The sequence below is a fragment of the Notolepis coatsorum genome (genome assembly GCF_963971535.1).
Source record: "Notolepis coatsorum genome assembly, chromosome: 1".
NCBI classification, from domain to species: domain Eukaryota; kingdom Metazoa; phylum Chordata; class Actinopteri; order Aulopiformes; family Paralepididae; genus Notolepis; species Notolepis coatsorum.
The window spans coordinates 63,605,113-63,631,533 of record NC_140165.1 but is presented as its reverse complement, the minus strand read 5'-3'; the positions used below and the strand labels follow the sequence as shown (position 1 = coordinate 63,631,533).

General features: G+C 44.2%; 1 protein-coding gene across 1 annotated transcript in view; it reads left to right on the top strand.

The window, feature by feature from the left end:
- LOC311235746 (protein-tyrosine kinase 2-beta-like) overlaps positions 1-26,421 on the top strand; it is a gene marked incomplete at its 5' end in the record, with an annotated part of 197,699 nt that overhangs the window by 49,043 nt on the left and 122,235 nt on the right. Inside the window, one exon of the mRNA XM_084323215.1 lies at positions 11,928-12,028. Within this exon, the coding sequence (XP_084179341.1) occupies positions 11,928-12,028 (101 nt within the window). The remainder of the gene's footprint in view (positions 1-11,927; positions 12,029-26,421) is intronic.

The window sequence follows — 26,421 nt, the reverse complement described above, 5'->3', positions numbered from 1 at the left end:
ACGTTATTTACTTCTTTACAATACAACGACTCGGTTCGACTGGAAACTCAAGTTAATGTACTAAAAAAAGAGATTAACGCCATATATAAACAACAATCTGAAATACAAATACGTAGCACAAGACAACAGCAGTACTCTCAAGGTTCTAAACCAAGTCACCTATTAGCTATGCGATTAAGAGTTAACGCAAAATTTGCAGATATAACTACCATTAAAGCACAACAAGGACTTGTTACAGACCCTAAAAAAATAAACGCGACATTCAAAGAATTCTACTCCAACTTGTATAAATCAGAAACGACCTTCGATCAAAACAAAATGGACACATATCTTAATCAAATTAACCTCCCTAAACGTTCAGAGGATGACGCTAAACAGTTAGAAACACCGATCACACTAGAGGAACTCAGGAAGGCCATATCCGAAATGCAAAGTGGTAAGGTCTTGGAAGAGACGGTATCCCACCAGAAATGTACCTCTCATGTTGGGACATAATTGGACCCCTATTACTTAATATGATTTTATACTCAGTCAAGGAGGGGAACTTCCATAAGAACGACAATATTGCACTCATAACAGTCCTCCTTAAAAAAGACAAAGACCCCACCGAGTGCGGTAGTTATAGACCCTTAAGCCTCCTCGGAACCGATATCAAACTGTACTCTAAGGTATTAGCCATCAGACTTCAAAAGCATATGACGTCTTTAGTTCATCCGGATCAAACTGGCTTCATAAGAGGCCGCTTGATCACTGATAACATAAGACGATTACTACACGTACTAGATGCTAACAAGGACGACACCACACCTAAGGCGATGCTGTCCCTGGATGCAATGAAAGCTTTTGACAGGTTGGAATGGTCGTATCTATGGGCAGTATTAGAAAGGATGGGGTTAGGAAAAGGATTCATTGATATGATTAAAGTATTATACAAAGACCCATCGGCCATGATTACAACAGGTATAATCACCTCCGAAATCTTTCCGGTATCACACTCTTCTAGACAGGGTTGCCCTCTTAGTCCCGGACTATTCGATTTATCATTAGAGCCTTTAGCACAATATATAAGACAATCCCAATCCATAGAACCAATCGTAATCAAGGGCACACAACATAAAATTTGTTCATATGCGGACGACGTAATACTGTTCATGCAAAACCCCAACACCGCATTGCCTCATCTTCTCAAGTTGATTGAGGACTTTGGCGATTTATCGGGATTTAAGATAAATTGGCCGAAGTCGGCTTTCCTTCCACTTAACGCCCCTGCAAAAAAAAATATAACCCTCCCAGAAGAGATACCGATGGGTAAACACTTTAGATGTTTGGGAGTTGAAGTATTCCCTACCATAAGCCAAACGGTGAAGCACAATTACATAAAAATCCAAAATAAAATAAAATACGACTTTGACAGGTGGTCAAAACTTAAAAACTCAGTACAGGCACGGGTATCAATAGTTAAGATGGACGTCCTACCTAGAATCAACTTCTTCAGCTCAATGCTACCGTTACCCCCTCCAGATGGTTACTGGAAAAAATTACACTCCTCCGCATACAAATTTATTTGGAATAACAAACCACCACGTATAAAAAGATCCACCGCACAGAGAAACAAAGCAGACGGTGGTATGGCATTTCCAGATTTTTTCCACTATTTTAAGGCATACACTTTAAGACCACTGACAACATGGTTTGATCCCCAAGCATCAGTATCCTGGAGAAATTTTGAAGAAAATATAGTAGCTCCACATAGACTGCAGGACATAGTATACACCAAATTATCAATTAAGCAATGCGAACGGAAATTTGGCCCCATAATTACTCATGCGATCCGGATATGGCGTGAAACACAAAAAAAATATTCTAACCCACATAAATGGCATAATCATACTCCCTTATTCAATAACAATGCACTCCTGATTGGAAAACGACCTATAAGATTCCCTAGAAGGCATACACACATTAGGAGATGTTTTCAACAAACAGGGTTTTTGTAGTTATGATGAAATACACAAAAGATTTAATCTCACCGATTCCACATATTATTTTTACGCACAGTTATTGTTATGTTTGAAGGCTCATGGTGTTCCATTTTTGGATACCAATTGTACACCACAGATACCACAAATTCTTCTATGAAAGAGAGACATCGAGAGGTTTTGTATCAGATTTTTATCATCAATTACTAACGTCCTCGTATGAAACCCTCCACCTAGACTCAGTCTGGAGGAGGGATATACCAGACCTGGAAAAAGATTTTGATTGGCAAGAAGCCGGGGCAAATGTTCGACTTGCATCAAGGAACCCGGACCATCAACAAATCAATCTTAACTATATTCACAGGACATACTTGACTCCTATAAGACTGAACAGAATGGGTCTTAAACAAGACTCCAAATGCTCCTTATGTACAAATGGGGACGAGGGGACATTTATGCACATGTACTGGGACTGCCCACCAGTTAAGATATTCTGGAAAGAAGTGACCCAGCAATTATCAAATCTCTTAACTCTGAATATACCTGTACACCCCTCTGTATTACTGCTGAATGATGTTTTTGAGTGTGCAGTACCTATACAGCTAAAGAGATTGGTTTTATCTGGTATCACAGTGGCTAAAAAGCTGATAGCATCACGATGGTTTCAACCGGAAAAAATGTGCCGGAAGGTCTGGATTCTTACATATCTCGATGTGATTTATCTAGAAATATCTACAGCAAGAATGTTGGGTCTCAATGAATCCAAAATGACAATGTGGTTAGAAGTGGTGGAGAGAATAAAAGCTAGCATATAATGGTAGTGTCTGGTCAGGAGCGAGCAAGAGCATATGTGTGTAGGGTATTAGATAGCAGGTATTAGGGGTATATCTTGTATAAGACATTTAACTAAATGGTTGATTTCATTGGATGTGCACTGTTAATTAATGCTTGTATATCTAATCTTGTGTTGTCATGTTTGTTTATGTGTTTGTTTCAAAAATAATAACTCATTGGCAGCCAAAAAAAAAAAAAAACTGGATAGTTGTCTTAATGATATTCTAAAATCATTAAGTCTGCTTAATGGGCGCTTGTGCGCACACACACACAGATAAGCCATTCTCCCTTTCTGTGTGTGTGTGTGCGCGCATGCGCACGCCAGGGAGTAAAGATGGAAAATCAGCGTGGCAGTCAAAGAGTTAAAGGACATCTCTTTGAAAGAAATGACATTTTACAGTTTTTTCTGATTTCTTTTAAACACATTATTATTTTGTATTTAACTATTTAATTATTATTTCGTTATTGCAGTGCACTGGCAGTTGAACTGCATTGAACTGAATTGGGGGGGACAACTCATAACTAAACTACACTGGCACTGTTTGCAGATGTACTGTTATTAAAGTTAGTTAACACTTAAAAAAAAAAAAAAAAAAAGAAGAAGATGACAGAAAGGCAGTCTTTGGTAACATGTAGAAGATGACAGAAAGGCAGTCTTTGTTAACTTGTAGAAGATGACAGAAAGGCAGTCTTTGGTAACTTGTAGAAGATGACAGAAAGGCAGTCTTTGGTAACATGTAGAAGATGACAGAAAGGCAGCCTTTGGTAACTTGTAGAAGATAACAGAAAGTTCTATGTCGTTAATGGCTTGCTCAGCACCTGTCTGCACTGTACTTCACTTCGTGCATGAGCACTGAATAAAAAATTCCACCATGTACCTTTACATCCCAACATCCGTCTGACCACACCCCCTTCCGCTTACCTTCATAAGCAGGTGTGTGGTCACCTACTCGCCTCCTTCTTCACTTTCACCACAAGGAAGTGCCTTCGGTAGATCCCCACTTGACGAGGTTGTTAGTAGAAGAAAGTTGGAAAACAAGAGATACGTTGACATCATATCTTTATTTTCTCTCTCACTATTTTCGAGAAAATACGGCGATATTGTCTTCGTTACTGGAGTGTCTGGATCATTCCGACCTTCAACGTTTTTTCGTATTAGGAGCTCACGCCGCTGACATGCTTCCCAACTACAATCCTCCTTGCTGCGGCTGGATGGGGTTACCCTCCAGCAACACAGCTTGACTGTAGGACGCACCGTCTGTTGTGAGAAGTGGTTGTTTCCAGGTTGGGTACGTACTGTTTTGCTTGCGAGCTCTGGTTGTTGTTGATGCTATGGGGGTTAGCTAACAATTTACGAAACGCCGACCCCAGGCTAGGGTCCTCTGCTCGGCTTAAAACGGCGGTCGGAGGATCTTGGTTTGACGCCCATGATGGCTAATCTAGTGGCCCGCGCTAGGTTCTGGTGATCCCAGGATTCTAGAGCGGATGCTTCTCTGTCCCGTGCAGGCCCCATCTTTCATATACAAATGAAAGTATACCCTAATGAGGAAATGTGGGCATAAGATCTTCTTTATCGGAAGTTCCATGCTCAAAGGGCCCCGTGTATGTCTGGATCACCATTGACAACTGTGTTCTGACATTTCTTTTTCTTTTCCCTGTTAGGGAAGGGATTGGGACAGCGGCCTGTCTGAAGTGTGGCTTGTTATGTCATTGTATCCAGTTCAGGTGATAGCTGTTTAGCTTGCATGCTAGTTGTGGACTACTGTTTTAGCCAGTCAGCTGTTAGCTGCGCAGCTGTTAGCTGCGGCGTTAGCTCGCTGTGTTTACCAGGCTGGTATACGTTAGCTTGTTGCTATCAGCCGAATGGCTGTTAGCTTAATGCTACACTGTTGAACGTTCTGTATTTGTATTTGTATTTATTGGTTTAAAATACAGAGACAGTGCATATTAAGGAACATTTGACTGTAAATATGCCAGTTTAGCCAAGTTGGCTAATTTTCAACTGTAGTCTCTGGGGCAGGTGACATGAGCACAACAATAATTAAAACATAGTACAATAATTAAAACACAGTAGGAATCAATATAGGTTACAATACACTAAAATACATACAAATACATACATTAAAATACAACCCCTCAGTTAAAAAACATAGTACAATAATTAAAACACAGTAGGAATCAGTATAGGTTACAATACACTAAAATACATACATTAAAATACAACCCCTCAGTTAAAATGGTCGCACACTTGACCATCTCTCAACCATGATTTTAAGTTAGTTTTAAATGAGATGTAACTTTGATACTCCCTGAGCCGTGTTGGCAGACTGTTCCAGGTGTGGGCTGCTCTCACGGAAAAGGCTGTCTGACTAAAAGCAGACCTCCTGTTTGGTCCTACACAGTCCCCTCTGACTACAGACCTGGTATATCTATCAGCAGATGCTTTCTGTTTTATGAAAGTACAGAGGGGGGGAGGAGCCAAGCCATGTAGGATTTTATAGGTAAGGCAGGCATCTTTGAATTTGACAAGATTGTCCCAGCTCAGTAGGTTCTGGTTTGCTATGCTATAACAATGGTGGTGGCTGTTTGTTTTCCTGTCCAGAACTTTCACAGCCTGATGGTAAACTACCTGTACAGATCGTAATGTTGTACAGGAGGCTTGTGTCCAGCTAGTCAGACAGTATGTTAAGTGTGACATAATAATGGCATTAAAATACAGTGCTGCTGCTTTTGTTGACAGAGAGTTTCTGATGTGACGGAAGTTTGATAAGTGAAACTTTGCATTGTTTACTACCGATTTGATTTGTTTTTTAAATGTAAGATTGGAGTCCATTTTTATCCCAAGGTATCTATATTCGGATACAACTGTCAACCTTTCTCCTCTGACATAGACATCAGGTGAGACAGTATTCATCAGCCTCTTTGTAAAAAACATGCAAACAGTCTTTTTGGTGTTTAAATGCAGACATGAGTTAGTCAACCATTCAGTGACCGATGTCAACATTGCTGTTAACTTGTTTGCAGCTTGCTGCTTGGTTTCTGCATGGACATAAATTACCGTATCATCTGCATACATCTGGATGTCAGACTTATTGCATACAGCTGGAAGATCATTAATGTATAAACTAAACAACAGCGGTCCCAATATAGATCCTTGGGGGACACCAAAACCACAGCTAAGGGCAGAGGATAGCTCCCCATTTGCCCTTACTCTCTGAGTTCTACCTTCAAGATAAGACTTCATGTATGTGATGGTATTAGGGGAGAAGTTGTACCGAGAAAGCTTGGTGAGCAGGACACCATGATCCACAGTGTCGAAGGCTTTCTTTAGATCTAAAAATGCGGCTGCAACAACTCCCCCCTTATCAAGCTTAGATTTAATACTCTCCAGGAGGAAGCAGATTGCAGTCTCTGTTGAGTGTTTTGCCCTGAAACCAAACTGCATGGGGTGCAGTCCAACAGAGCTGGGTTATAGTCATGTGACTATAACATGCCTTAAACACTCTGACTACGACGTCATCTTTGACAGAGGATGTTAGTCGAACCTACCGGGAGCCCGGCCAGCGAGGACGGCGTCAACATGGAGAAACGTAGCGGCTGGGTGGCGCAACGACGCTGCCCTTGTCGTCAACATAGGAATGCTGTGTTTAACGTCGGTGCCCCGTTAGCCAGACTGCAGTTCGCTTGGCCTGCGCTCACGGTAGGAAGGTCCCGACCAGACCTTAAACACGTCTTCTTCCTTCCCTTCTAAATGTTTTGTAATAACAATGTTTTCCAAAACGGGTGTTGCTGCAATACATTGAGGATACGACGCGTGTTGTGTGTGAATTGTCTTGTCACTGGTATAGCTTCTTCTCCATACAAATCGGGTTGTTGTTTACATGTGAAAAAATTATCTGGTTAGTTGTGTTGAGAACATCATGTGTGTTCATGTACCGTGTACTCACAACTAAGGGGGTTAATTAACCTATAAAGCTATGCTTAGTGACATATGAGTGAAGAATGAATTCTTTTCTCAGCCTGTAATGACAATGAACAGTGTGTTCACATATTAACAGGGTTACCTGTTCAACTGGGCCGTATCAAGGGTAAGGTAGGAGGGGTGATCGGTTCCCTGGGGCTTCCCCACCCTCCTCTCAGACATGTTGTTTACAATATATTGTGTCACTGTGTTTGTGGGGATACGATGTAACCCTTAGCTTAGTTGCTGGGGTTGTGCTAACCGCTTGAGAAACTATATTTTCCTAAAGAAAAGAAAACAATATAATTAACTCTGAATATAATAATGACGAAAAATAAACAGGATACACAACAAGGTGCATGCGATGAGGTTATATGTAGTGCACATTGTAGTGCACCTTGTTGTGTTGTGTATCCTGTTTATTTTTCATCATTATTATATTCAGAGTTAATTATATTGTTTACACTGTCTTTCTTCTAATGTAACCCTGCCCATTCCCAAATCATATTCAGAAAGTATCACAGAGACTTATATTGACCGCGGAATTAGTTATTATTAGTAAGACACAACATTTCCGTAGTAATTGACCACCAGACTCTTTCTCTTAAGGCATTAACTGGGTTAATTAATATAAATGTTATATTGTAACTGTCTAGTTACACATTGGTTCCGAAACATGTATGTTCCAGGCTGCAATTTTGAATCTGAGAGAGCTCTGGTCAGCGAAGCCGGCGCCGTTCGCGACCTCCATGTTTTGGGGCTATTCATCAGAAAACTCGGATCCCGATTCGGCTCCCATCCATCGGGCAAGAACTGGCGGTTTTCAGCCTCTCTCTCTGGAGCTTAACGGAGTTTCGAGTTTGGGATTCACTGTGTTGAATGGGGCGTCTGACCTAAGCGAGGACCTCATGCGCATGCGCGGCGAAGAATGCGGAAGCGCTCTTGCACTCTTCCGCTGGCATTAAGCTACACGCGGTTCGGTTCTGGTTAGTACTTGGTTGGGAGACCGCCTGGGAATACCAAGTGCGGTGTGCTTAGGGCTGGTTCTCCATTATTTTCGCTCCTCTCTCACGCGTGGCGAAGAGGGGGCTGTTGGGGTGGTCTTGGACCTCCTCTGGTAACCCTGTGCTTCCCGTGCCGCCGGGCCCGGTCCGAAGTAAAGTTTCGTTGATACCGTAGGCCTGGGATAACCCTTTTTTGAAAACTGAAACACTTGTACTGCGGTATAGCCAGTGTATGCCCGCAGGTGTGTTTTGGAGTTTTTTTCTTGAGGGGTTATAGGAACAACCACCAAGAGGGTGGTTGATTCCCTGGTGTGTTGGAGCAGTGTCAACTCCCGGGTTACCCGGTTGAGTGTGCCCCTGCACGTTCATGATGTCTGCCAATCATGTCAGCCTTCTCTGCCTCGACCCCTCTGGGTGGGTTTTTTTTAATGGAGGCTTCGTCATGGTGATCAACAACGCCAGCGTCCGCTCCTTCCGCCGGGAGGGCTGTTCCAGCTGACTCCTTTGGCGCCTGTCTCGTCCGCAGTGCTCCAGGCTCAGGTTACAGCCTGTTGCCTGGTTTCCCCGGTACGCTGCCTGCTTCCGTTGGTTAACCTTTTGAGTGCTTACGGCCATGCTGACTGCCTGTTCTGCAGGGTCAGTATGCCAGGCGGTGTGCTATTGGGGGGAAAGGGCCCGCTCTTGGAGGGGCCTTATCCGAATACGCTGGCGATGTGGGGGGCGGTGTCACTAAGGCTGCGGTTACACCTTTCGTATCATTTCGTATTGTTTTCTTATACGTATCGCCGCGTATCGCCGCGACGTCATGCGCCTCGAGTCACACTTTCGTTTTTTTTCCGTTTTTGTCAGCCGAGCACACTGATGTAGTACACTGCCAAAGCAGTAGGTGGCAGTAGGTGGCAAACATGAAGGCAATTTCAACCAATCAGAACGAATGTGCCAATACACTTCCTGGTGGAAGCTCCAGCAAAGAAAATGTCAATAAGGCAGGCGCCTATGCCGCGCCACCATCTTGCTCAATGCAGCAATAATTTTTCAGCAAAGCCTAATAAAAGTGCAATAAACAAAACGGATACATTCACTGTGTGTTCTGCCTGTCATTTGTTGATGAAACAAAACTAACATCAACACAAGTGACCACCAAGAGCGGATAGTTTAGTCTAAAAAACGATCGGTAGCATTGTTAGCTGCATGCTAACGTCAATGGAGTATGCCATTATAACAATATAGCATTGTGGCTAGAAGCTAACGTTAGCTCACGCTACTTAGCCAGCATCAAAACTGATGATATCGCGAGCTATCAGTAGTTAGATAACATTAGAGACAACGCTGTGTGTATTAAACAAAGGTGAATAGATGACTGGGCCATTTTGTTTAATGCTTGTTAAGTTGAAAGAGGAACTCTGAGCTAACAGGGTCTGAATCCTGATAGCTCACGTTAGCCAGCTGCTCATGCAATCGGTAATGCTAGCAGAATGAATGGATGTAAACTTTATTTAACATATTGCATATGGGTACAATACAATACGGCTCAATACAAACAATTGTTAAGGGAATGCAGACTGTTGTAGCTTGGACTGGGGTCCTTATAACAATAACTTGACAACACATGGTAACGGTGACAACACACTGTTGTCACCGGAAGGGCACGCAGATGGTATCTACTGCGCATGGGCGTTTTCGCAACAACTGCTCCGTGCTGACTACACGCTGTTGTCGAAGCGTTTTTTTTGCATATCTCCAAACGCAAACACAATTTTGCGTTTCAGCCGTATCCACAAAAAAACGCCAAAAAACGCATTTCTGTGTAGATAGGACATCAAACGTCGTCAAAAACGTATAAAAAAACGCCAGGAATACACTAGTCTAACCATAGCCTAAGTGACCACCTGGTGAGGTCTTGATGCCTGGCGTCATTGACCTCTCCGGGCCCCCTTTTCCAGGGGATCCAGTCGCTTCAGTGGGTCTGGGTCTTCCTTCGCGCTCCGCTGCTACGGCCTTGCCACGGGGTTGGGTTTGTTCTTGACCCCGTGATTTTGGGGGCAGTAACGAGGTTGTTCCCTCGTTCGTTCCCGGGTGGCATGCGGGTTGTGCATGTGTGTAGTCGTGGGGTCAAGCCACGGTCTGCTCACCCTGTGCGTTGGGTTGCTTGAGTGCCTCTTCGCACGGTTGGATCCGTCGCCCTCCCGTGAACCTCCAATAGGGGGGGTATCCTCCATTAGGGAGGGTCGGGGGGGCTCGGTCCTCCCCGGTCTGATGGTTGTGGGGGGCCTCAGCGGGGTACAGTACATTGGTCGGGCTATGGCTCCCGCTCAGCCCCTGTTGCAGACAGGTGCTGAGCAAGCCATTAACGACATAGAACGAAGGGTTATGTATATAACCCAGTTCTATGAGTTAAATGGTGCGCTCAGCACCTGGACGCCGCTGCGGCCCTTGATCTCGCCTTGTGGTGAAAGTTTGGGAAGGAGGCGAGTAGGTGACCACACACCTGCTTATGAAGGTAAGCGGAAGGGGGTGTGGTCAGACGGATGTTGGGATGTAAAGGTACATGGTGGAATCTTTTATTCAGTGCTCGTGCACGAAGTGAAGTACAGTGCAGACAGGTGCTGAGCGCACCATTTAACTCATAGAACTGGGTTATATACATAACCCTTCGGCAGCCTTTGTTAACATGTAGAAGATGACAGAAAGGCAGTCTTTGGTAACTTGTAGAAGATGACAGAAAGGCAGCCTTTTTAACTTGTAGAAGATGACAGAAAGGCAGTCATTGGTAACTTGTAGAAGATGACAGAAAGGCAGTCTTTGGTAACTTGTAGAAGATGACAGAAAGGCAGTCTTTGGTAACTTGTAGAAGATGACCGAAAGGCAGTCTTTGGTAACTTGTAGAAGATTACAGAAAGGCAGTCTTTGGTAACTTGTAGAAGATGACAGAAAGGCAGTCTTTGGTAACTTGTAGAAGATGACAGAAAGGCAGTATTTGGTAACTTGTAGAAGATGACAGAAAGGCAGTCTTTGGTAACTTGTAGAAGATGACAGAAAAGCAGTCTTTGGTAACTTGTAGAAGATGACAGAAAGGCAGTCTTTGGTAACTTGTAGAAGATGACAGAAAGGCAGTCTTTGGTAACTTGTATAAGATGACAGAAAGGCAGTATTTGGTAACTTGTAGAAGATGACAGAAAGGCAGTCTTTGGTAACTTGTAGAAGATGACAGAAAGGCAGTCTTTGGTAACTTGTAGAAGATGACAGAAAGGCAGTCTTTGGTAACTTGTAGAAGATGACAGAAAGGCAGTCTTTGGTAACGTGTAGAAGATGACAGAAAGGCAGTCTTTGGTAACTTGTAGAAGATGACAGAAAGGCAGTCTTTGGTAACTTGTAGAAGATGACAGAAAGGCAGTCTTTGGTAACTTGTAGAAGATGACAGAAAGGCAGTATTTGGTAACTTGTAGAAGATGACAGAAAGGCAGTCTTTGGTAACTTGTAGAAGATGACAGAAAAGCAGTCTTTGGTAACTTGTAGAAGATGACAGAAAGGCAGTCTTTGGTAACTTGTAGAAGATGACAGAAAGGCAGTCTTTGGTAACTTGTATAAGATGACAGAAAGGCAGTATTTGGTAACTTGTAGAAGATGACAGAAAGGCAGTCTTTGGTAACTTGTAGAAGATGACAGAAAGGCAGTCTTTGGTAACTTGTAGAAGATGACAGAAAGGCAGTCTTTGGTAACTTGTAGAAGATGACAGAAAGGCAGTCTTTGGTAACGTGTAGAAGATGACAGAAAGGCAGTCTTTGGTAACTTGTAGAAGATGACAGAAAGGCAGTCTTTGGTAACTTGTAGAAGATGACAGAAAGGCAGCCTCTCTGTCTCTCTCTCTCTCACCCCCCCCTCTCTCTCCCTTTCTCTCTCTCTCTTACCCTCCCCTCTCACCCTCCTCTCTCTCTCTCTCTCTCTCTCTCTCTCTCTCTCTCTCTCTCTCTCTCTCTCTCTCTCTCTCTCTCTCTCTCTCTCTCCATCCCTCTCTCTCTCTCTCTATCTCTCTATCTCTCTCTCTCTCTCTCTCTCTCTCTCTCTCTCTCTCTCTCTCTCTCTCTCTCTCTCTCTCTCTCTCTCTCTCTCTCTCTCTCTCTCTCTATGTCTCTCTCTCTCTCTCTCTAGTCCTGATGAAGAGTCTGGATCATCCTCACATCGTACGTCTCATCGGGGTCATCGAGGTGGATCCTGTCTGGATCGTCATGGAGCTCTACGAGCATGGGGAGGTGTGTGTGTGTGTGTGTGTGTGTGTGTGTGTGTGTGTGTGTGTGTGTGTGTGTGTGTGTGTGTGTGTGTTTGACAAGCTGTTGTAGTGATGGTTAAGGTCAGGCTTAACACATTGACTGCCAGCCATTGTACCCATCAAAGTACCCAGTCTGCCACCGTTGAAAGCCTATGGAGATGTTTACCTTCTTTGCAGGGCTATAACTTTTTAAATTGTATTGCTATATTGACATTACTATGGCTCATTCAACATCGATTATCTATCGTTCCGGATGTGGGAACGTTATATTTTTTCATTCATACATTGTTGTGTTAATATGGTCTTGAATATAAGTATGTTTATAAGCTTTTCTGCTGGGCGGCTAGGTGGCGCAGTGGGCAAGGCGCTCGCCACCAACGCAGGAGATACTGGGTTCGAGCCCAGCTCTCGGCGTTGCTACCAGCTTGGTTGGTCGTTCATACTAATACAATTGGCAGTATTAGGGGGTGGGAAGCTGGTGGGTGGGGATCGGACGGTGTGGACAGCGACTCCTACAGGTCAGTTGGTGCGCCTGCGCAGTAGAATCAGGAAGCGACGAGGGCGGCGTGTCCCTCCCACGCAGACCCTCGCCGCTGAGAGATTGCGCTGTGCAGGTGAAAAGATGCTGCCTCCTCGAGTACCGGAGGGGACACGTGATGCAAGGCTTCGTCCACATTGCAGCCGGCTTGTGGGAGGCATGGCCTAACAGCGTTCGAGACAGGGGAGGGTAGAATTGGACAATGCGAAATTGTGGACGGGAGAAAAATTGAAAAATGGGGAGAAAAAGTAGATACAAAAAAATGATATATAATAAGCTTTTCTGCTGTAATTCCAAAAACGCTAGTTATAGGCCCAAACGCATGATAGATTATCGATTGCCGTTTCTTTCCTATACACGCTATATTAAACAATTCAAATGTATATGATCGGTATACATTATGCTTCATCATGCGTGGAGGAAAGGGGGGCGGGGGTCGTCTATAATTCCTTTATCGTCAGTAATGGCTTTATGTAGTATGGGTTGATATATTGATCAGACTGTTTGCAAACAAAGAAACACACAATCGGGCTGAAAATAACGTTACTGTCCTCTTACCGTTCGCCGATGAGACTGGAAGAAAAAGATCCCAATTATTTGACGCCGATCGCCTAGATCCATTTCCGGTTTGTATGGTGCAATAAATGCCGAAATCATATCGATTATTGCGTTATGGAAGCAATCCTACAGGGTTTGTCTGTAGTCCCGTAGCAAGATATTACTGCCGGAGGGATTTCCTCGACGCACCGATCACAACTTCCGGTTTTGAGAGTGTAACTCGCCCGACCATCCACCAGGCGGCGGTATTGAGGCGTTGCAATCTCATTCAGGGTCCCGCTGCAGTCCCGGAGGTTGGCTGGATGAATTATGAAAAAAAATGAAATATTGATTTAAAAAACGGCTTTCGGCGTTCTTGGCGTTCAACGCAAGGCGGGAAAACACGTCGTAAGCCGTTTTTGGCGACCAATGTGTTAAGGTTAAAGTCAAAGTTTACGCACAGGCTCTTACGCACACACAACGTCACTTCCGACTGAGAGAAAGTCGCGCGAGTTTGGTTGCCGCTCGCAACGGAGTTTGTTTGTTGTTTTGGTGTGTATTCTTGGTGTGTATTCTTATCTAAAACTGACAGGATACTCAAAGCCAAGCGAAAATGGGACCAAAGAAAAGTGAGGAAGTTGACGAGATTAAAAGATCTCTCGATTTTCTGGCGGAGGAGGTCTCTGATGTCAAACGACAACAGAAAGCCATCCTCGAATTAGTAGAGGAGGTAAAGGCTCTGAGGCTGCAGAATGATGAGAAAGACCAGAGAATGAATTTTCTGGAGAGAAGAGTGGAGGACCTGGAGCAATACACCAGGATGAATGACATTATTGTCACTGGGCTCCAAATCAAACCCCGGTCATACGCTCGGGCGGTGCCAGCTGTCAATGGGGATGGGCTGAGTGCGCTGGATTCAAACTCTGTGGAGCAACAAGTGGCTGCCTTCCTTCAGTCCAAGGGGATTGAGCTGGACTGCAATAACATCGAGGCTTGCCACCCACTGCCCCGAAGAAACGGCAATGACAAACAGGCCATCATAATTCGGTTTGTAAACAGAAAGAACAAAATTGCACTACTGAAACAAGGAAAAAAATGTATGGGATCAAACGTCTTTATCAATGAGCATCTTACAAAACGCAACGGCGACATCGCCAAAAAGGCCCGATACATGAGGAAGCAGAAATTAATTCAATCTACATGGCAAAGTATTCATCAAGCTGAATGGACCACCGGAGGAGGCCAAAGTGCTACTCATCAGAAACATGGAGGAGCTGGACAAATACCAATAAACATCATGACGGGACTGTAAGGTAATAGAGACACACTGGACACAATTACACAACTTACAACCATGACGCATAGGCCATCACCACCTACATCTGGTGATGATGTGGATTTGACACAGTGGATTCTTGAACACGAAAAAATGAAACTCAAAACATTTGAATACACTGAGCACAATCTACAGGATATAGAAAATGATATTGACCCAGACAATAATCTATTCTTCAACATCAACGACAACTGCTGCTACTATACTGAAGATCAGTACAACCGGACAATTAAGACAGTTAACAAACTATCAATAATTCACTTCAATTCAAGAAGTCTGTATGCAAACTTTAACAGCATTAAGGAATATTTAAACCAGTTTACACAACCATTTAACATAATTGCCATTTCAGAAACTTGGATGAACGAGGAAAAGGGAATGGATTTTGAAATGGTCGGATATGAACTCAACTATATGAACAGAACAAATAAGAGTGGAGGAGGAGTGGCTGTGTACAGTATGTGGATAATAACTTGAATTATAAGATTGTAGAAAAAATGACAAATGTGATTGATAATTTATTAGAATGTATAACAATAGAAATATGTGTAGAAAAAAAGAAAAATATAGTTGTGAGCTGTATATATAGAGCACCAGGTTCGAATATTGAAGTTTTCAAGGACTGGATGGAAGAAATGTATATAAACAATAATCAAAAGGCTATTTTCATCTGTGGGGATTTTAACATTGATCTTTTAAATCCAAACAAACATAAAATTACTGAGGAATTCATCAACACATTGTATAGTTTGAGCCTTTATCCAAAAATCACAAGACCCAGCCGAATCACATCCCATTGTGCCACTCTGATATTAGTGGATTACTAATAAATTACATCAGCGACCATTTACCAGTTTTTACAGTTTATGACAACAACTACACAGAAAACAAGCAGGACAATAAACTACAATTTAAACAAGTAAGGACTGAAGAATCAATGAACGCTTTCAAAAATGATTTGCTACTACAAAATTGGGAGATAGTATATAAAGAGGAAGACACTGATAAAGCATATGAAACATTCTTATCTATATTTAACTTACTATATCACAAACATTGTCCAATAAAAGAATATAGCAGTAAACATACACACTCAGACAGCCCATGGATCACAAGGGGATTACAGAATGCATGTAAAAAGAAAAATACGGGGAGCTCCAGTAGCTCACGCGTACCTCGGACGCTATTTCGGCGTCGGGGACAACCATGCGCGTCACGGATCTGGGATACACGAGTTCGACTCCCGGACTCGCCGTATTTTCTCAGAGTGTCTTTCCCCCAATCTATACCCCATTCAACCTGTTTCTGTCGGTCATGCTTGACCAGAAAAAGCGATAAACGCTAAAAGAACCAGCTGACTGGTCAAAGTTTAAAAAAATAAAATAAAAATACTATATAGAGAATTTATAAAACATAGAACTAAAGAGGCAGAAAATAAATATATATAAAAATAAGTTGACTAATATTATGAGAAGATGTAAGAAGGATCATTATAGTAGAATATTAGACAACAACAAATATAATATTAAAGGTGTTTGGAAGATATTAAATGGTATTATCAGGAATGGATCAAGACAAATAAACTATCCTCAGTATTTTATGGAAAATGATCAAACTATTAGCAATATGGATGATGTGGTTAACAACTTTAATAATTTCTTTGTAAATATTGGACCAGAATTAGCGGGAAAAATCCCAGATCCAGTGACTCCTGAAGACATAAAATACAATTATATTGAAAGAAATCCTAGTTTCTGGAAGCGGTAGATGAAAATGAAATTATAGAAACTACTAATAAATGTGAAAACAAGACATCTACAGACAGTAATGAAATAGATATGAAAATAGTAAAAAATGTCATTAGTGGGATTTCAAAACCACTCACGCACATCTGCAATTTATCATTCAAAACTGGTCGATTTCCGAATAAAATGAAAATAGCAAAAGTCATACCTCTGTTCAAGACTGGAGATAAACACCACTTCACAAATTATAGGCCTGTTTCTCTACTTCCTCAGTTTTCAAAAATATTAGAAAAACTCTTCAACAACAGATTCGATAAATTCATTGATAAACATAATTTACTCACCGATAGCCAGTATGGATTCAGAACACACCGGTCAACATCACTAGCGTTAATAGAACTCATTGAAAAAAATCACAAATTCCATAGATAAAAAAAAACATGTAGCTGGAGTATTCATTGACCTAAAAAAAGCATTTGATACTATTAATCATGATATATTAATCAGGAAATTGGAGAGATATGGGATCAGGGGGGTAGTATTGGACTGGGTGAGAAGCTATCTAAATAAAAGACGACAATTTGTGACAATGAGAGATTATAAATCTGAATGTTTGGACATTGCTTGTGGTGTCCCCCAGGGGTCAGTGTTGGGTCCAAAACTGTTCATCTTGTACATTAACGAGATATGTAAAGTATCCAATATATTTAAATGTATTTTATTTGCGGATGACACTAATCTTTTTTTTTCTGGTGAGAATGTCCAGCAGCTTTTAGAGGTCATCACATCTGAAATGAAGAAATTGAAGGAATGGTTTGATAGAAACAAATTATCATTGAACTTGAGCAAAACTAAAATTATGTTGTTTGGAAACTGTAGATTGGATACTCAGGTACAAGTTAAAATAAATTATGTGATTATTGAAAGAGTTTATGAAAATAAATTCCTAGGTGTAATAATAGACCATAAAATCTGTTGGAAACCTCACATAAAACATGTCCAATCTAAACTCTCACGAAGCATTTCAGTCATGAGTAAAGTAAAGCACATTCTGGATAGAAAATCACTCTACATTCTCTACTGTTCACTAGTTTTACCATATTTAAATGACTGTGCTGAAGTCTGGGGAAACAATTATAAGTCTACATTACAACCACTTTTTATACTCCAAAAAAGGGCCATAAGGATAGTTCACATTGCAGGTTATCGTGATCACACTAACATATTGTTTTTGGAGTCAAAGACATTGAAGTTAAATGATCTTGTGGAATTTAAAACGGCACAATTAATGTATAAAGCAAAAAGTCATGCACTTCCAAGAAACATTCAAGAATTGTTCTTTGATAGGGAGGGGGGTTATAATCTGAGGGGAGAACACAATTTAAAGGTGCTAAACGTACGCACTACCATGAGAAAACACTGCATCTCGATATGTGGAGTGAAACTGTGGAACAGTCTAAATGTGGTGCTAAAGCAATGTCCAAACATGAGACAATTCAAACTGATGTATAAGGAAATTATGTTCACAAGGTACAGGGATGAGGAAGGGACTTGATATTCACAGGTGTTTACATTTTTATTTAGTTTTCTATTTTATTTCTTTTATACATATATAGTTTTTGTTTTTTTGTTTTGCATATATATATATATATATATATATATATATAATATATATATTTTTTCTTTTCTTTCTTTTCTTTTTTATGTTTAAAATAGTACACTCATTTGAGTAATGGAAAAGGGGTAGGATTAAATAAGTGCATACTTCTTCCTACTCCTTTTCGAACATGCAGATTGAGTTGTTTTGCTTTTTGTTATTGTTTGTTTGTATTCATTGCATGTTCGAAATAAAGATTCAAATCAAATCAAATCAAACATTCAAGAATTGTTCTTTGATAGGGAGGGGGGTTATAATCTGAGGGGAGAACACAATTTAAAGGTGCTAAACGTACGCACTACCATGAGAAAACACTGCATCTCGATATGTGGAGTGAAACTGTGGAACAGTCTAAATGTGGTGCTAAAGCAATGTCCAAACATGAGACAATTCAAACTGATGTATAAGGAAATTATGTTCACAAGGTACAGGGATGAGGAAGGGACTTGATATTCACGGGTGTTTACATTTTTATTTTGTTTTCTATTTTATTTCTTTCATGTTTTACATATATAGTTTTTGTTTTTTGTTTTGCATATATATATATATATATATATATATATATATATATATATATATTTTTTTTTTCTTTTTCTTTTCTTTTTTATGTTTTATAATAGTACACTCATTTGAGTAGTGGAAAAGGGGTAGGATTAAATAAGTGTATACTTCTTCCTACTCCTTTTCGAACATGTAGATTGAGTTGTTTTGCTTTTTATTATTGTTTGTTTGTATTCATTGCATGTTCGAAATAAAGATTAAAAAAAATAATAATAATAATAATTTTAAACCTAAGCCTGAAACAGTCCATCTGGGTATATGTAGTTGTTATTGCTGTGTAATTGTCAGAGAATGTGAGTAACGGCTTTTCAACCTTTTTTCAGAACTACTTCAGCTTTCAATGTCTGTTATTGTTTGAACTTACTGTATATTTTGAGTGTGTAACTGTTATTAGACAAGAAAAACTAAAATCAGTTACAGGTTTTTAGTGAAGTAGACACTGCAATTGACCATCAATTTAGCTTATCACATGTACATTTTGAACTTGGAACTATTATGCAACTGCAATCAAGTTTGTGAACCCGGCCTTTTAGATTCTGCTTTTTAGGCTCCTTTTTACTAAATTTCTTCTAGGCGGAATCTTGACCTTGGTGGTTGACCTTGAAGCAGGTAGACTTCTTGTGTTTATTTCCTCAATAACTCCCACAGTTTTTGGATTACCGTAATAAGCCATATACTGTATGTGAAGAAAAGCTCAACTCATTGGCTTTCAGACGGCGCAGAGCTTTTTCCGATAGCGCAAACACTCAAAGAGTTACGGTACAGAGAAGCAGCAGTGGTAAATGGGGCCCAGGAGGGGCACGTAGGTTATAAAGGGTTTTAAGGTCAGGGTTAAGGTTAAGGTCAGGGTTAAGGTTAAGGTCAGGGTTAAGGTTAAGGTCAGGGTTAAGGTTAAGGTCAGAGTTAAGGGTTAGGGTTATGGTTAGTTGCAGAATGCTTGTAAATCTATGTAATGTCCCCATGTTTCACATAGTGAGTGTGTATGTGTGTGTCTAGGCTAGCTGTGAGACAGTAGCAACAGGCTCCATAGGGAGGTGTAGTCTGACTGTAACTGAGGGGTACAATTCCCTGACTGTATTGTTAGATATGATATTTAATACCACTACCTCATGTACTTTAACTTCTGGCCACCCAGTACAAGATATAAGTATGATGAACACTTTCCCACCTGATGAAACGAATCCACACAAATGTACCAAATCGAAGGTTTAATACAGCAAAGGGTGTATACAACGATCACTTAATTACATTTATGATTTGAAATATGAAATATGCACTTTTATGGCAAATGAGTATTCGTAGGTAAATCAACATTGAATGTCCAATCTCTGGTTACGCAGGGAGTAAGTATACAACCTGGAATATTTAGGAAACGATAGCGATGGTACTTAAATGATTATAGCTGGATACACTAAGGGGGGGGGGGGGGGTCCCGCTGGTTGTAAGACAGTAGGAGGGGGGGGTTAGAGAAGCCGCTGGCGGTATCCCATCTGGCCGACGGTGTCTTGGGAGAATCCAAAGTCTTGGACACGGTGCCCACAGAACCTCGGGCCGCAGACGAATACAGCTGGACCCTCTGTGGATGGTGGCTGCCGGTCCACAACGGAGAGACGTGAGGCGACCTCACTGGTGTCGAGCGCCGTCTCACCTGGAGTCTTCTCCGGGGGGTAGTTCCAACACTCCGCAGTGTTGGCCTTTATCCATGGAATAATCAAAGCACACAAAGCATAATCCAAGCCGTGGAAGGCTCGCCGTCGTCCGGGTAGAGTAATCCAATATACAGGTCCAGTCGCTCTTGGCCCGGAGCTCCTCGGATGCAATCACCACTAGGGGTCTGACCAGCCTGGTTAAGCGTCCAGATAACGTCAGGAACGATGGGGGTACTGATAACTTTAGAACTCTAACTGAACGATGCACCATACATAAATAGACTATTATTAGCTTAATAGAATACGTCCAACTCGACGGTATAGTGCCAAACTATGACTATTCAACTATTAATCTACACGATATCTCAATGCCTATTCTGGGCCAAGTAGGCCTTACTACACCACACGTGCGTCGTGGGGAGGCTTTGCGTCTGTCACTCTGTTGGAGGGTAAAGAACTGGACTAAAAAGGAAGTTCTACTTTACTTGCGCCATATATATATGCGCTATGAACAAATAGTACCATTCGTATTTCGCCCGACATATTCCTGCGCGGAACCGGGGCTTGCCACGACATGTTAGGCGGCACGATTGAACTTGGACCTAGGGGTATGGCAACCTGGCGCCAGGTTCTCGTCCAATGGTAGAATGAAACTATTATGGGCTGTTTAGTAGACTAAAGGGATATTCAATGCATATTGTACAAGGAATATACAGGGGATATCAAACGATATACAAATACAATTAAATATATATATATAAATAAATATACATATTCGGTTTAATCTGATCCTTCACAACAGCCGCCCCCTAATTAGTCCCACCTAATTAGCTAAGCAGAGACAGATTAACCGCACTGTCTACCACTCGAGGTCCGCTGTAAGGGTCAGTCAACTCACAAAGTCATGGGGTCATGGTCATCATCGATAGTATCTGGGAGTCGGGGCAGTTCTATGAGCCTCGCCACGGGACGTGTGTAAGTGCGCCCTTGGACGAGTACTTCAGCTGCTCGGACCTTGCCATCGGCACCGGTGATCACTTTGCTTACGCGGCCAGCCGGCCACATAGCTCTGGGTAGTGACTGGTCAATAATCATGACGACTGTTCCTTCTGTCAAATTGTCTCTCTCTTTTACCCACTTCTGGCGGGTCTGTAGAGACGGTAGGTAGTGAAGTAGGAAGCTGCTCCAAAACTTGTCAGCTAGTACTTGGCTGTACCTCCACATTCTTCGGCCGTTCGCTTCTTCAGGCCTGTACATTGTCTGGGGTAGCGCGGGGTCCAGCCGCCCCATTAGGAGTGTGTTGGGGGTGACTGGGTCGACATCTGCTACATCACTGGAGACGTAACCAAGGGGCTTTGAGTTCAATACTCCCTCGATCTCCGTGAGGACTGTCATTAGGACTTCCTCCGCCACAGTCTGGGCTCCGAGTACGGCGTACAGGGCTGTCTTTATAGAACGTACTTCTCGTTCCCAGGTTCCACCGAAGTGGGGTGCGTTCGGGGGATTAAACTGGAAGTCAATCTGGGCTGGAGCGAGGTGGGTCTTAAGTTCTGGGCCCATAGCTTGGAAGCTCTCTCTCAGCTCTCTTTCTCCGCCTTTGAAGTTGGTCCCGTGATCAGACAACAATGTAGACGGTTTTCCTTTCCGTGATGTGAATCTCCGGAAGGCCATAAGGAATGAGTCTGTGCTCATGGTCGGAAGGAGCTCGATATGTATCGCTCTGGTGGTCATGCATTTGAATACAATACCCCACCGCTTCTCGGTGCCTCTTCCTCTCTTTATATACAACGGGCCAAAACAGTCCATGCCTGTAGAGTGGAATGGCTTGTCGCCGATTCGGAGGCGACAGGGGGGTAAGTCAGCCATCCGTGGTATGCTGGGCTGCGCGCGCCACTTACGGCAGTCTAGACAGGTTCGCTGGAAGCGCCGTACTGCTTCTCTCCCTTGCAATATCCAATAACGACGTCTGATCTCCGCGAAGACTCTCTCTGCTCCTGCGTGGTGTACATCCTCGTCGTATTTCTTTATGATCAGCTCTGTGACCTTGTGTCGGCTGTTCAAGACGATCGGGTACTTAATGTCATCTGGTAGATCGGGGGCTCTCCGCAGGCGACCACCCACTCTGATGAGATTATGGGCGTCACTCTCTGGTGCCAGGTGAATCAGTCTGCTGTCTGATGGGACGGGGTTTCCTCCCTGTAGACAGTCTAGCTCATCGGGGAACGAGTCTCTCTGGGCTCGTTGTAGTAGAAGAAGTTCTGCTTCTTCGTAGTCAGCTGCTGACATGTCAGTGGTGGACTGAATCTCTGGGTGGTGCCGCAGGAACGTTCCTTGCTGCGCACTCTCTAGGGTAATGCAGTCATCTATGTTGGGGTCTGTGGAGGCGACAGTGCTCAGTCCACAGAACATAGGTTTCTTGTTCTCAGCCTCCTCGTTACTTGCTTCCCTCGGGGTGGGCGTAGGCCAATCTCCTTCCGGGAGCTTGAGGAATGCTGGTCCGTCACTGTAGATGTTGCGACGGGTTAGGTCATCCAGAGACATTCCCCGGGTGATGACGTCAGCTGGGTTGTGTTTGGTGTCCACATACCGCCAGCTTGCTTCTTCTGTTAATTCTTGAATCTCGGTGACTCTGACTCCCACGAAGACCTTGTATCTGCATGAATCAGACTTGATCCATGTGCGTACGGTCGTGGAATCTGACCACAAGATTGTTCTATGCACCGGAATGGTGAGTTCACGTTGGATTAACGTGGCTAGATGCGCTCCTGCGAGGGCTGCGCAGAGCTCTAGACGTGGGATAGATTGTTGCTTACGTGGGGCTATTCTTGAGCGGGCCAGGATGAAAGCAGTGTGTATCTTTCCTCCCATCTCTTGGGCACGCAAGTAGGCCACCGATCCGTAGGCTACTTCGGAGGCGTCGCTGAAGACGTGTAGCTCAATCTGGCATGTCTCTGGCCTCACTGTGGATGGGAAGTAGCTGCGGCGTATATTGACACCTGGGAGTGAGCGGAGTTCCGTCTCCCACTCTCTCCATGTTGAGGCAAGGTGTGCGGGTATTGGGTCGTCCCAGCCCTGGTCCTTGTCCCATAGTGCTCGTACAATCATCTTTGCCCTGGTGGTGTAAGGTAGAATACATCCCAACGGGTCATATTGTCTGGCGAGTGTTCTGTACACACTCCGTCTGGTGGTCGGTATCGCCGCCGACCTTCCTTGCTCTGGAGCCAAGGGTTTGTGTCTATAGTGGAGCGAGTCTGTTTTGAAGCGCCAGACTAGTCCTAGTGTCATTTCTTGGGCTTCTCCTGGGATTGTCGCCATCCAGGTCTCGCTGCTGGCAGCCTTGTCCGCGGAGGAGAGGCTGCGCAATACGTGCGGGTCGCTGCTGGCCCACTGCCTGAGATCAAAGCCGCCTTTGATTAGGGAGGCGCGTAACTTGATTAGGAGAGCCTCGGCTTCTTCTTGAGTCGAGACGCTTTGTAAACAGTTGTCCACGTAGAAACTGTTCTTCACACTGTGTTGGACCTCTTCATCTGCTGCTGGGTCCTCTGTGACGTGTTTCTGTAGTGCAAAGGTAGCACAGCACGGGCTGCATGTGGTTCCGAAGGGGAGTACTTCCCACTGGTAGATGGATGGGTTCTCATCTCCGATCTTCTCTCTCCATAGGAACCGTAGCAGAGGCTTGTCCTCCTCTACTAGTCTCACCTGCAAGAACATCCCTTTGATATCCCCGCTTATAGCCACCTTGTCCTGGCGGAAGCGCAGTAGCACGCCTAGTAGGGAGGGGCCGAGTGTGGGGCCGGGCAAGAGCTCTTTATTCAGATTTTGGGATCCGATCTGGTAGCTGCAGTTAAACACAATGCGATCCTTGCCGTTGTGATGGACCTTGTGATGCGGCACGTACCATGATTCGGTCGTCTGATCGGCCTCTTTAATGTCAATCTTTGTTACGTGTCCCGCTGTGATTAGCTTCTCAATCTCAGCTCGGTACACACTCTCTTGAGCGGGGTCTTTGGCTAGGCGCCGCTCTGTGTTCAGTAGATAGCGCTCCGTGGCGTCTTTCTTTGCGTGAAAGGTGGGCATTCCCTCTCGCCTCAGGAGTGGAGTTGCGTATCTCATCACTCCGCCGACTGTGACTCTCTTTGTCCCCTGCTCGAGTAGGTTGATGGCGAAAATGTCTTCTTTAGAGCGAATATCTTTCTTTTCGTTCTTAAAGGGCATTGTCTCTAGGGTCCATAGCCTCTCGACATGCTGCAGGAGAGTGGTGTCTTCTTCTGTCGTTCTGGAGTGGAAGCAGCTAGTGGCTGCTGTTCGGTTGAGAGATTTAGCGAGGGGGCCTTGTAGGGTCCACCCTAGGCGGGTCTCGACTGCTGCAGGACAGCCTCGGGGGCCTGTATGGACCCGGTCAATCGGGACTATGAGTTCTGCATGGTCGGAGCCTATCAACAGGGTCGGGGTAGCGCCGTCTATGAGCGGGATAGGTAATTGGCGCAGGTGCACATATTTATCCATCAACTTGGTGACAGGGTAGGTGTACTGCGATAGTCCTATTTCTTGGCTGGTGAAAGCATTTGTGATCTTGTACCGTCGCTCTGGCTGCCCGTTGGCTGCGATGGTGAAGGAGACATTCTCGCCCTTTATCGTCTTTAAATCTCTTCTTATTGTCCGAATCGTCATTTCGTTCTTGCTCCCCCGCAGTCCCAACTGGGTCGCAGCGGAGGCGAGCAGAAGGGTCTTCTCTGACCCGTCATCAAGGACGGCGTAAGTGTCCATGACTTTATCTTGGTAGCTCAATGTCACACGGACTACCTTTAAGAGCACTTGGGCTCCGCTGCTGCTGGCGGGGTCAATGTACATGACACTTGCCTTGGTGCCGCTCCGTGGTGCAGGTATAGGCCGTCTTCCGTTGCTTTCGTGCAGTATATCTAGATGGGCTCCATCGCACCGGCTGCACCTTTTCTTTAGGCGGCATTCGGCTGCCATGTGGGGCCGCGCACATCGATAACAGTGCCGGTTGGACTTTATCCATTGACTCACTTCTTCTGCATTCATCTTTGTGAATAGGTCACATTGTGACAGCCAGTGTTCTTTCTCACAGTAGGGACACGCTATCTTCCACTTCTCTTTTCTCGAGGGGGTGCTGTGACTCTTACTGCTCGGTACTGACTCTGATTGGTGCATGACAGTCACCGATCTTCTTCCATCATTTATTCTCCTGGGTCCCTCTCTGGAGCTTGGCGTGCTCCGCCCGAAGGTGTCCAGTCGTAAGCTGCTGACTTCTCTCGCCAGGAAGTCGGCTAGATCAAGGAGGGATGGCTCGGGGCCGTTGGGATCCCGGTAATCCCTCTGCCGCCTAAAGCGCTCCTGTCTTGCGGGTGGCAGCTTCTCCAAAATCCTCTCGACGTTAGAGTTGGCGTATAGCTCATGCATGCCCTTCTCCCGTTGCGCTCCCAGCATCCCTACCAGGGACTGCACTTTGATTGACAGGTCGTCTAGTGAGCGATTGTCTGTGGCTGGGGGTAGGCGGTCAATATGCCTTATCTCTTGGATTACGTAATCCCATATACGTCCATATCTCTGATCCAGCGCTGCAAGGGCCGCTGTGTATGGAGTCAAAGAGGTAGCATATGCTAGCGCTATATTGTGCGCTCGCGGTACTTTCAGGTGCTTCAGTAATATTGCATACTTGTGGCGTTCATCAGCGACATCCACCATCATTGTCTCTAAGCACATCCGGAGCTCTGTGTACTGTGCTCGACTCTCATAGGCGAAGTCTGGGAATGACGGTGTGGCATTGTATGACGCCGTGGATGGCTGATACATCGGCGAGCGTTGGGGGAGAGACCTCCTGGGCGAGTCCCCTCTTGCGCCTCGCTGTGGGCTGGTACTGGCAGGGTACCATGGCCCGCCGGTCCAGGTGCTGTTCCTCGGGGCTGGTCGTGCGTCGTGCTCACCCGTGAATAGAGTCGGGGGTCTGTAGCGCAGCGCCGCGGGGGTATAGCCTGGACTGTATGGGACCTCCTTGTCCGGTGGAGTACTGTGCTGTCGTCGGGCTTGGTTCTCCTCTTCTCCCTCTTCTTCCTCTATCAGATCTTCCAGATCCTGTAATCGTTTATTTAGCTTCTCCGCAGTGTATGCCGCTCCTTCCTTGTAGCTGGGTCTCGCTTGGACCGGTATGGGAAGGGGGTCTGCGGGGGGTCTAGACTCGGTCTGTTGGTCAAGTTCAGGGTCGCTTGCTCGTTGAGGAGACGCTGCCCTTGACTGTTGTCTCGACGAGTTCCTTGAACCCCTGGCGGAGGGAGAGGGAGTTGTCCTTTTGATCAGCTGCTCTATTAGTTGCGCTTGTAGTCTGTCGCGCT